This window comes from Mixophyes fleayi, chromosome 10 (assembly GCF_038048845.1).
Source record: "Mixophyes fleayi isolate aMixFle1 chromosome 10, aMixFle1.hap1, whole genome shotgun sequence".
Taxonomy (NCBI): Eukaryota; Metazoa; Chordata; class Amphibia; order Anura; family Limnodynastidae; genus Mixophyes; species Mixophyes fleayi.
In genome coordinates this window covers 87,851,857-87,864,532 of record NC_134411.1, presented here as the reverse complement: position 1 = coordinate 87,864,532, position 12,676 = coordinate 87,851,857, and the positions used below count along the sequence as shown (strand labels likewise).

Sequence of the window (12,676 nt, the reverse complement as noted above, 5' to 3'; positions counted from 1 at the left end):
GAAAGTGGAGGTTCCTCAACTCACTATAATTTATTGCACTGTAATGCAAAATATTGTTCAGAGTACTAGTAATAGTCAAAATAGCTACTTTTGTAATGTAGATCAGTATTAATTACACAAAATAGAAGCCCCAAATGGATTGTGTTCATTAGTACAAATACACACACATATCTTGCTGCATGTGACTATTTGCAGTGCAAGCAGTGATTGTTAATGAACGATGTCATCCCAGTGTTTTCATACATATAAGTGGAGAGCACGCCACATGTGGTTAGTAAATCACCTGGATTGTTTCTGCTTTGTTTCTTCAGAATCACTTGCAAGTTCTTGTTTTGCTGGTATTTGAGGCCATAGTTTACAGGCACCAAACCTTCTACCGCAAGCGCCACCAGCTGGAGGTGCCGCGCAATCAGACCGTGTTTCCAGATGTGTGGCGGCAACACCTCGACCACGGTCTGCTCAACTGCATCAAATACTTCATCAACTATTTCTTCTATAAGTTTGGCTTGGAGGTGAGTCCTGGCGTGCAAGAGATTCAGATGAGCCTATTTGCAGCTGCCCCCGTTCTTCTGAGAATGTAAGGGGGGCAGCGCATAGCAGGGCCATCTTTTCCATTGGGCACGATGGGCAGCTGCCCGGGGGCCCCACGGGCAAGGGGGCCCAATAGGCACGGCTCTTAATGAGAATAAATAATCCTGCAAAAGAAAAAAACCTGCAAAAAAAACCTACAATGGTCACTGAGCAAGTACATCTATCTCTATCTCTATATATCTATGTCTATATCTGTATCTGTATACATCTATATATCTATATCTATATTTAGGGGCCCGGGTGCACTGCTTTGCCCGGGGGCCCATAATGTTGTTAAGATGGCCCTGGCGCATAGGCGGAAGAACAACACCCAAGTCCTGCTATGGGGCTCAGCCATGGAGTGTAACTCCCAATGGCTGCATCTGTTACAAATCAGAAGAACACTTCCATATCGCTCTAGATGTCTAATCAGCTGTCTTTATCAAAATGAGAGTTTTCAATGCATGATTTCGTGTCTTGTCTGCTTGTGGCTATGGAGAATTGTTATTCTACTAATATTGTAATTTCAGGCAATGAGACGGTATTATTCAAAAGGTGATTAATATAATCAAATGTTAGATTTTTTGCTAGTAAAATAAATTATGAAGATTTATCTTAAGGTCTTCCTACTTACCCTGTTTACATGTTATCCAGAATAATGGCATAGGTCATAATTTGAATAGTAGTGTGGCTATGGGCAGTTATCAGGCAGAGGAGAGCAATGTCATGTTTTATCGTCCAATCACAACTCTCTCCTTTGATGACCTCAGATCTGTTTCCTGTTGACGGTGAATGTGATTGGCCAGCGAATGAACTTCATGGTGATCTTTCACGGCTGTTGGCTGATTGTAATTCTGACTCGACGGCAGAGAGAGAAGATCGCCAAAGTGTGGCCCAAGTACTGTGTGTTCCTGCTCTTTTACCTCCTGTGGCAGTACCTGCTGTGCCTGGGTTTGCCTCCTGTGCTCTGCATCGGTAGGTCCTATCCATCAGTCTGCTGCCCAATGAAATCTCTGTCCCTGATTTGCGGATTTAACCTTCGCTCTCTCCCACAGATTATCCCTGGAGGTGGAGCAAGTCCTTTCCTATTAACTCTGCTCTGATAAAGTGGATGTATCTCCCTGACTTCTACATCCCACCTAAATCTACCAATCTCATCTGTAAGTGGCCATGGGTTATGTGATCTTATAAAACTAAAAACCACAACTCCATGTCTGCTGCGATTCTTTGTGGTAGCAGAAAGTTCTGAAAAAAATTTTGCATTGGTGAAAGTCTAAAAAAAAAAATTGGTTGCTTGATTTTAACTTTCATGATAATTAACGTCTAGGTGGCGCTGTTGCTGTGTCTGTAAGATGTAAAAGGTTTTATTGGGTGTAACCCGTAATATTACAGCTTCAACTATTTTATTTCTAAATACTGTATAAATAAACAAGGAGTCCACGTGCTATTATGTTTCTTGAAGGCTAACTCAATACAATTCATGGAGGTTCATCCCATAATATATGGGATACCAGCTGTGTGGCAATATAAATAACCATATATGTATACAGAACAACAAGCCAGTTGTCAGCGCTTATCCTTTACACTGCATATCTGAGTGTATCTAGCAAAATGAACACATGAGGTATTGGTTCATATTTTGATCAAAACATTTAAGCCTGAATCCCAGCGTCAAGTTTACCTTATTGTATGCAGGTCCTACACTGACCTATATGTTCCAAACACCATTAAAATGCAGTTAAAATCAGATGCACTCACCTCCCAGGTATAGGGGTTTACATCTAGCAAGGGCTGGCTTGTGGGCCACACATAAATGTGCCTTAAATAGGCCTGATGGACAGCTGCTAAGACAACATAAGGCAATATCATTTTAATTATCCCATCTTGCCCTCTGTTGCATTTGCTTGTCTCTCCTGGTGCTTCACTCATCCTTTCGTGTTCATGTACAATGTATGCATGTCTTCAAGTTGATTTACTATAGTAATATTAATAAAGGCAACCGAATGGTTTTACATTGAAGATCTTGCGTGACATGTATTACTGTAACTCCATAAATAATGCAAAATAGCTCTACTTGCAATAAAATAAAAGTAAAATGTTATTTATAGTCCATGTAAGTAGTAGTAATAAATGACACAGGCTGAGTGTTCACTTTGATAAGCTTTGGTCTGTGCAGTATTCTACAGGCTGTTATTATATAAGGTGAGATCCTTATTGTGCTTATCTGATCTATCTGGATGTACTATATAACTAATAGTGCCAGTTATTGGAGGTATGGGTTTCCTCCACTTGACCGTATTCCATAGCTGAATGTATCAGCTTGGAAATTAATACACAGATCTGAGAACCACTTCATATTGTAGTCACCTGGTGTCGGAGATTCCGAGAATCTTGGCATTCTATCTCTTTCCTGCTGATCTCTGCCCCTTCACTAAGCTTCTGGCGGCCAATAAATGAATCTGTCAATCATTCTTCTACCTGCAGATGACTTCTTACTACTGCTGTGCGTGTCCCAGCAGTGGAAGGTGTTTGTCAATGAGAAAAAGGAGGAATGGTATACAGTAGCAGGGGAGAACACCGAACAGATAGAGTTCCCTGGTAATCGGCCCAACCTGGTCCCAAACTTCATCAACTGTCGGTGAGTCCTCTCTCTTCTGTCCTGTCCTCTGCGGAGGGGGGTTCGGTGCTCTCTCTGCTAAGACACTCTCTACTGAAACATTGGGGGGCATTTTCCAGCCCCCCCAGAAAAGGTGCACATGTAACATGACTATAGACCTGAGTTAGGACTGGTGCCGGATGTCTTTAATCAGAAAAATCTACAGAAGCTGTTTGACATTCCGGAAAAAATTCAGTGCAAGGAGGAGACCACTTTTGCAGAAAAAAAATAAACAACCTGTCTGCTCTGTTTCTGCTGTTCCCTGGTTTTAATAAATATCCTCCCAAAGGTTTTTATTATTATCCATCGCACCTTCTCCTAGAAGCAGATGGCATGGAGTTTGTTGGCTCTCTGTACTGATTCAATTAAATGACATATACCTATAGGGCGACACGAACAACGTGACCTGGACATTGCCTGGTGGGAAGAGTAATAAGTCGCGATTTATAGACTACAAAAGTGGTTATTACAAGATGTCTTTTTACACATGATTCTCTTACTGTATAACTGATTGGCAGGTGAAGGTAAACCATTACAAGGCAGGTTTAGATCTCTGCATGATACTTGGATATATTGCTGGTGGATCTGTAGAGATCATCTGGAGGTAGAAATAGAAATAAAACAAGTCTGGAATGTCTGAGTGGCGGCGTGGTTTAGATTGCAGCATAGTGTGGATGTCCGTATTGTGGGATAACATGATAGAAGTGTCAGTATTGAGTGCATGTGTATATTCATACACTGCATCTGACCTGTACACATACATTCTGCCCATCCAAACAAGTCAGATTGTATTGTATGGCCTGCATGCTGCCATAGAATACAACACATCATGGGACATATTCAGTTAGTCACTATGTTCCTCCAAACATCGCAGCTGCGTGCATTTCCAGGTACCTCAACATTGCGGATTTCTCCTGACACCCCTGTGGGAGGGCGAAGAGAAATCCTGCAATGTTACGTCACCGCGGAGCGCCTTCGTAACCTCTCAGGAGGCACTATGCAGCAAATCGAATATGCCCCATGTGTCAAATGTGTTTTTCAAGGCATGTGAGTCGATTTGTAGCCTCTGGTCTCAAGGGTCCTGGAGTAGCCTGGGAGTGTTAACGTGCGGCCTCCCGTATTCATCCACCTGTGTCTGATCATGCAAGTGATTGACAGTTACCTCTACTTAGACCATAGATGCATAAACTTCCACTTCCAAAGCTTTAATTATATAATCAACTCCGTTTTGGGGACATCCTGTTTATTTGAGGTATTTCAATATCCAGACCATCAGATTGTTCTGTTCCGGACCCATGAAGACCCTGGTCCAGCACTGAGTACCGTAAATAATCCATGTTATCTCTGCCATTACAGCTCATACCTGGACATGCTGAAGGTGGTGGTGTTCCGGTACCTCTTCTGGTTGGTCCTGGCGGTTGTGTTCATCACGGGTTCCACGCGTATCAGTGTTTTCGGCCTGGGCTACTTGATGTCCTGCTTCTACCTCCTCCTGTTTGGCACCGTTCTCCTGCAGAAGCCGGTGAAAGCCAGGCTGGTGTTATGGGACTGTTTGATCATCTATAACATTGCCGTCATACTATCCAAGAACCTGCTTTCGGTAAGACTTCCCGTAATCTTGTTGTTCTTGCTATTATTATCCTTCATGTATAAAGCACCAACATATTACATGGAGTTGTACATTGATGATCATGATACACGTAAATAAAAAAATGACATGATACAGACCCTGTCCAACAATTTAACAGGACTGGGCAACAGTTGATACATAACATAGCGGTGTAGTAAGGTTAGATGCTGGTGGTGACCGGGTATGTGGCTACTGTACGGCTGTAGTATTGTCAGCCACCGTTATAATATTGGCCACTGGGATTTTTGTGCCGTTACCGGTGGTGTGGTTCGGTTGGAAAGAGGAGAGATAATGGAAGGTGGAGACATGAACAGATGAACTAGTCTTAAGACCAGTTATACCGTCCTGAGACAGACCAGACAGATGAAATTTGTGGCATGAAACTAATCTGTACTATGGACAGGAAGTCTGTTGTGCCACAGAGCAAATTCCTGCCCCATGATGAATATAATACCTCCTATATCCGTTCCAATATATTACATTTTATTAAGTTAATTCAGCTTGGCTAATTTATTTTGGAAAACCTGTGTAACAAGTTGGAATTTGTGTGGTACAGAGGTGCGTTTGTCTCCACCATATTCCTACACCAGAATAACCGGATTGGCACATCACTATGCTGTACTGTTGGGGAACCTACAGTTATCTTACTCTGTCTGTGGCTCCCAGCTTACCGTTATACCCCTCCTTACACCATGCCAGCAGCTGCCCGTGTCACAAGCAGCCCTGTCCTCATTAGTATGGTGACTTTGCAGGACAGATTTAAAATGACAATGTCTTTTAAAGATATCGCTGTTTGAATTCTGCCCTGCAAAGTCGCCGATTTATCGACGACTTGCAAAACCGCAGATTGACACATTTACCCCCAGGTCAGCACAGTTGTCTCCTGCTGTACTCTGCTATTCTGATTATCTGATTGGCTGTGCTGTCAACATACAGATTCTGATTGGCTAACATGGGTATGTAAAGATTGAGCAGAAGATGAAGATTGAATACAATATGATACTCCGGCCCTAGTCAAACTTGAAAAGCGGGATTAGACCACTGTTTCCCTGCTGAAATGGGTCATGTCAGGAAATATTTTGCTAAATAAAGCAGGTAGCGCTAAGACTCCATCACCTGTGATGCGGAGCGTTTGCAGCAATTGGCCTCCGTTCTGCTCTTTAGAAGATGCCGGAGGATCACTGTGCAGTGATTGTAATTAATCCCTAAAGTACGTTTCACACACAGGTTGTGGTCGGCTAAGATGCTCGGCTGTCTTTTCATTTATTTTTATTTCCCACTGGTGAACCACATTAAAAGACCTGCCAGGATCAGTGTAGATGTCTGTGCAGGGTGTGCTGAATAATTCATGTAATGGATTGTGTCTTGTTGTTAATTGGCGCTGTGATATATGCACGTAATGTGTAGGGAGACTGTGAGCATAAGGATGGACATAAGAAAACTCTTTGATCACCAGAAAAATGGAGCATGTCTTTTTTTAAGGAGACCTTTAAACTGACATCTTGCATTTGTATTCTAATATAACCAAGGCTGTACCTCTATATACCAGGTACATAGAGTTATAGGTAATTGTTGCTGGTGCAGTGTAGTATTTTAGGGGGTGATATTTTGGCTGACCTCTGACCTCTGTCCGCTCACATTCATGTAATTACATATCAACGTCTATTACATTGGGTCCTAGAATGATTTATGCCATCGCTTGTCGCTGAAGAGTTGAACCCTATTATTATATTGGATATCTATAACATTTAATGGTTAATTAATGGAATGTTTGGCAGTGCCATTAAGCTGTCCAAGCATGCAGTTTAATGTGAGGGCCAATTTTGTTATTTTAAAACAAATTATCCCCCAGCTGTTGTGATTTCGGGTCCAAACAGGCACACCAAATGGAAATCCAGTGTACCAATGGAGATCAAATCCGTACACCAAAATAGGCTTCTAGAAAGCTATTTTCATCTAGTTTGAACAATCCATGGTGTAGATTTATCAAATCTTCTGAAAAGCAAACATGGAGGCGTTGCCCATAGCAACCAATCAGATTCTAACTTTCATTTGTTTAGTGTTTTCCAGATAAATGATAGCTAGCTTCTGATTGGTTGCTTTGGGCAGCTCCCCCACCTTTTCTTTTTTAGAAGGTTCGATAAACCTACCCAGTATCTTCATTTTCAGTGTCATTTTTAGAAGATTGGAATATAAAATATGTGAGGTGTAAGTAGCAGTCTCCATAGACAGTTAATGCACCAATGTCACTTTAGTATTTGCCCAATGGAGTTCTCGTTGTGTTAGGTTCTTAGCAAGCCCTCTTTCAATCATAGCAGTTTACTGCTATTCCATAAATACTTCCTGTGTTTATTCAGAAGATATTACAGGTCCCCCTGTGTAACTAGTGTACATTCTGTCAGCACATTTGCACCCAGGCGGTTTGTCTGACATACACTCGTACAGTATGTTACTGTCTTTCTTTGTTTCTCTTCCAGCTATTGTCCTGTGTGTTCGTACAACAAATGCAGAGCAGCTTTTGCTGGGTGATTCAGCTTTTCAGCCTGGTGTGCACCGTCAAGGGCTACTACAATCGTGAGTGCGGCCAATGCCAGATTAATATGTTTGCCTATTCTAGTGTACTATTCCCATATTTTGCTCAATGCTGGAGGCCTTACAGTACTTATTGTGATAGAGAACCTCTGCTGGTTCAGTACTAATTACTGCTCTGCGTACCATGTGTCCCTAACACACTTTTCCTCCTTTCTCTCTTCAGCCCGGGAACTGGACAAGAGCACGGACTGCCCTCTGCCTGTAGAGGAAGCTGGCATCATCTGGGATAGCATTTGCTTCTTCTTCCTCCTCCTGCAGAGAAGAGTGTTCCTCAGCTCGTACTTTCTGCACGTGGTCACCGACCTCCGTGCGTCCTCCCTACAGGCTTACAGGTCTGGTTTCCTCCCCTACTTCCGATGTTCTAGTACTATATAGCATACAGATGACCTCTACTGAACAGGGTTCCCTGCCGATGACGTACATTCCACAATCTAGAGTTCCGTACTGGCATTTAAGGAGCAACTGTTGACTACAGTGGAGGCGGCCATGTTGTCGCCTGAGCCAATATTCATGATTATACAGAATCCATGGTTCATTAGGGTCACTGAGCCACGTTCTGTAAGTGACCACCACCTCTGTGTGTAGGCCAAGGACACGCATTTTCTTGGACTCAAAGGCAATACAGTATAAAAGGTCCCGTGTGCAGTGCTTTGGGGTGTCTTAACCTTTGGAATTCTGGAAAGAATCAGTAACGTGTTGCCAGGTCCCGTAGCAGGTTAGGGCTGGAGTTCAGGTAACGTGTATCCATGCTCACTAAGTCACTTCTCCTTGCAGAGGATTCGAGCTGTACATGGCCAGCATCCGGAAGAATATGGATTTCCACCACGAGACTGAGAGGCGATCACTCAGCCAGCTCAAGAAGCAGTAAGCATCCATGATATCCCGAACTTATGCAGACACATGCTGCCATATAATACATGTATCGTTGCACACATCACAATGTAATGTGTAATAATGATTTCCTCATTAGTCTAGTAGGTGATATAATCTTCTGTATTCTTGCTCTAGAACATTTCTGAGAAAAAGACACCCCCTCTAGAATGAGCATGGGCCACCTTCCTCTTGTACTCTTCCCGGCCCCCTCACCCCCTACATGTACTCTCTCGCCCACAATTATATCTTACCCACTCTTCATTATGTTGTCTCCTGCATGTCCGTATTGTGTTACCTCTTCTGTCTTGTGTATTGATTGTTAACTATGTTCTTCCCCCATTGTACGGCTATGTGGCGCCCTATAAATAATAATAATAGATCATAGCTATAGTGAGAGGGTCTGCGCCTCATTTAACATTAAACACCAACCCCCTTGACCAAAGACATGTAAAATTTGGGGTCCGTTCAATCAATGCTTATTGGGGTTATCTTATTTCACTTTTACTATTGGGGCACAAAACACATCTACATTACCTGATTGGTCGCGGTCATTGTGGATGGGCAGCACGGTGGCTCAGTGGTTAACACTTCTGCCTCACAGCACTGGGTCATGATTTCAATTTCCGACTATGGCCTTATCTGTGTGGAGTCTGTATGTTCTCCCTGTGTTTGCGTGGGTTTCCTCCGGGTGCTCCGGTTTCCTCCCACATTCTAAAAACATACTAGTAGGTTAATTGGCTGCTAACAAATTGACCCTACTCTCTCTGTCTGTCTGTGTGTGTGTGTATATGTTAGGGAATTTAGACTGTAAGCTCCATTGGGGCAGGGACTGATGTGAGTGAGTTCTCTGTACAGCGCTGTGGAATTAGTGGCGCTATATAAATAACTGGTGGTGTTGATGATGACCATGACTGAGAAAACTGCTATTTCTCTCCCCACAGAATGGAAAGAATTAGAGCCAAACAGGAGCGTTATCATCAGGGCAGGAAGCAGAGCGAAACTGAGCAGGAGAATACAGGTAACGTGTTAGTTTGGTGGGGTCTATAAGCAGCACATAACAAGGACACTAGTTTTCATTATATCTATCGAGACTGTGTGACCTGTATCTTGTTCTGTTTATGCATTTAATTATACATGTCTCTGTTTTTAATCTGATGTAAAGGGATGTTGTCTCCTAGAGGGGGCCTATTTCTGGCGTCATTGCCCTAAATGAGTAGTTGTGCATATGGATATGGCCATTGGAAAATATGTTGGTAGAAAAAAAAAAAAAGTATTAATATAAAATAATTTCCATGCTACCTGTGAACCAAAGCATCGTGTTAGGACAAAAGTCAGTCAATAAAGTTGTTTTGACAAGCGTTCTGTGTACGCACCTTTACGTTGCTTATGTTTCTGTTTCTTTGTTTGACAGCTACTAAATGGACACATTTGTGATATCCAATTTTATATAACTTAGAGTCCGTATTAATTGTAGTAATTGCTAAGACTTGTGGACTGTGATGACAATGATATGTCTATAGACATCTTCCACAACGGAGATCATGTACATGCTTACAGAAATGTGATTGGTTGCTATAGGCAACATCTCCACTTTTTCAAACCTGCAGTTTAGTAAATACACCCTCGGATCTTTAGTGTTTCCTGCAGGGGACTGTCTGCTGCTCTAAACCGACTAAAAATACACTCACAGTGCTGGAAACGGATCCTAAATAAATGATGATCGGACAATATAGAAAAAAATTAAATAAAATTATAAAACACGGAGTCCGTGGATCAGTTCATAATTAACAAACTCTTTAATAAAATATGCAAATAAAAGCCTTTGTATTCTAATATAAACAAGGCTGTATCTCTGCATATAGAGCAATATATGTGGGAGAGAACAGTCTTCTATTATTATTATTATTATTATTATTATTAATAAATTGAGCTGTACAATAGTGACACCTGTAAATCAAATATTTCCAACGCTCCATTACTACATTAATTAGTAAATGAGGCTTGGCGTACAAGAAACATTGTAATTAATGAAAGGGATGTTCCTATAGTCCTAGTATGGGTGGACTTGAATTGACCTTTTTTTCTCTTTCCACCGCGCTCCCTTCAGCTGGAGCCGCTAAAGTAGCATTTAGGTGGCAGTTCCCAAAACGTGACTGTCGGTGTGCTCCGCTGAATGCACATCAGACCTATAGAAGCATTTGCTAAACCTTAGTGACTCTGCTGGGGCGCAGCTTTCCCCTCTCGCAAAGGAAACCCAATGTCTGAAAAGGTTTCTCTTCCAGGTGAAAAAGACGGTAAGAAGGGGTCGCCTAAACGGAAGATCCACTGGAGCCGACCCTGGTTAGATCACGCCTCAGGTACCTATCAGTACTGCTGGGAGGGCATAGGCTGATAAACCCCCTCCCCCCCCCCTCCCCAACATCCAGAGTGTGATGTACAAATGTGAATACAGGGCTTTATTCTGCAGACACTTAGTACTCAGATCATCAAAAAGTATAAAAATGTAGAAGACAAAGAACAAGAACAAGTTCCTACATTGTCCTATAAACATTTAAGAAGCAAATGTGCGTTTGATTTAATTTAAATCAAAATTAACATTTTCCTGAAATAATAGAAGGGGTGGAGAGGGCACAGTTTAGGGGTGCACACAGCTCTCGCCACTCCGCAGTGGAGGTAGGGACCCTACCCATACTATATTTTCCACAGGCGCCCCTGAGAACGGAGAGTAGACGTACACTGGGCAGACCGTCCAGGTACATTGGTTGAAAACCATGGAGTTTTGTGCTGAGCATCCAATACACTTCATAAATTAGGTTCACAGACAGACGTGATATGACCGTACACTGTAACAGCTTATGATGAGAAGGCTCCAGTATAGTACTTAGGGTTAACTCCTGCACCCTTTTGAGATACAAACAGTATAGTGTCAGTACGCCTGTTGTCATCCTTTTTCAAGTCACTGTGTAACCACTTTTGAAACTGTGCATTTGCAGCCACCAACACATAGCAACCGAATTAAAAAACACATGTGGCTTTGATACAGTTCAATATCCTCTTTTACTTTATTTCAATGTATTTAAGTGTTTTAGTCATGTTTGTAAGCTTGCCTCTTTGTCTGTATTACCCAGCAGTGTTTATTTCTGTTTTTGTCTTCAATTGTAAAGTGCTACGGAATTTTCTGGAGCTGTGTAAATGTTGATGATGTTTCCTTTTTTCTTCTTTGTATACACTATTATATTATTATATCTAGTATCGAGTAGTTCATCAGCAATTGGGCATTCACTAAATTAAATTCTGTTAATAGCTAACGCTCTATATAGTGTGATACTGTCACCCCGGAGGATGACAGAGGCAAACAACTTCTTGCTTGGAAAAACGTTGATTTTTATTGTTGACGTCACAAATAGCACAGCCGACATTTGTCAGGATGACACCAGGAGACCCAAAATCTATCTAGACACAGTTCGGCTGCCTGGTCACCGGCCAATGAGCTGGCATCAGTCATGCTGCCCACAACAACAAACAGTGGTTTGTAGCGCTTGGGTGGAGGATAATAGAATCACATAAAATAACAAACCAATTACCCCCATGTGTGTTTGTGTGCTACATGAATAACCCAGAGGGAATTTAACCCTATCTGCACCATGTTAATGCAGACTCCTTGGGTTTTTACCTCTGCAGGAGAGGTGTGGCAAATAAGCCTCTTTGTACACAGCACAAATAATTATATGACTATTGTAACAGTCCATCTACCTAATTTATTTGTCTCTACGTGGGCACAATAGACTTGAGTTTTGCATGTTGCCATTGTTTTGTGTGCGTCTCATTGTTGTGTTTTCTGCTCTCCCCCAATCTCTGTCTCTGGCAGTGTTACATTCAGGAGATTATTATTTGTTTGAGTCCGCCAGTGAGGAAGACGAGGAGTCTGCCCCGGAGGAGCAGAGACCACCCAAGCAGAGCGCCTTTCAGGTAAGGTCTCCACTTCCCAGGAATCAGAACTAATAAACTTACAATAAAAGTTGTGTCATCTTAGAACTGCTAGTAAAATACAATATATAACCTAAAACCCACATCGCTCAAATTGAATCAAATAGGCCATATAAATCAGTGTTTCATTATATTTTATGAAAAATGTGCATAAATAATCAATGACTAAATTACAATTATATAATAAATCATATGGGTTTGCTTTCATATATTTTGCTATTTATTAATATTCCCAAAATATAAAAATGTAACAACAAGCAAACTAATCAATAAAGGACAATGCACATAGAATTTTAACTTTTTGGCCAGAGAATCTAAAATAGTGTTAAGTAAAATATAAAAGGATTTCTGCACATGATGCATAGCAT

At 41.8% G+C, this 12,676-nt stretch overlaps 1 protein-coding gene across 3 annotated transcripts in view; it reads left to right on the top strand.

Annotated features, from left to right (window-relative positions):
• The window catches only part of PIEZO1 (piezo type mechanosensitive ion channel component 1 (Er blood group)), a 149,771-nt gene that overhangs the window by 110,149 nt on the left and 26,946 nt on the right, over nt 1-12,676 (top strand). For all 3 annotated transcript variants that reach the window (XM_075189030.1, XM_075189029.1, XM_075189028.1), the window contains exons 21-31: nt 312-512; nt 1,341-1,545; nt 1,626-1,730; nt 3,055-3,208; nt 4,583-4,826; nt 7,334-7,430; nt 7,612-7,780; nt 8,223-8,312; nt 9,263-9,339; nt 10,604-10,678; nt 12,190-12,290. In XM_075189030.1, coding sequence (XP_075045131.1) covers nt 312-512; nt 1,341-1,545; nt 1,626-1,730; nt 3,055-3,208; nt 4,583-4,826; nt 7,334-7,430; nt 7,612-7,780; nt 8,223-8,312; nt 9,263-9,339; nt 10,604-10,678; nt 12,190-12,290 — 1,518 coding nt within the window. The remainder of the gene's footprint in view (nt 1-311; nt 513-1,340; nt 1,546-1,625; nt 1,731-3,054; nt 3,209-4,582; nt 4,827-7,333; nt 7,431-7,611; nt 7,781-8,222; nt 8,313-9,262; nt 9,340-10,603; nt 10,679-12,189; nt 12,291-12,676) is intronic.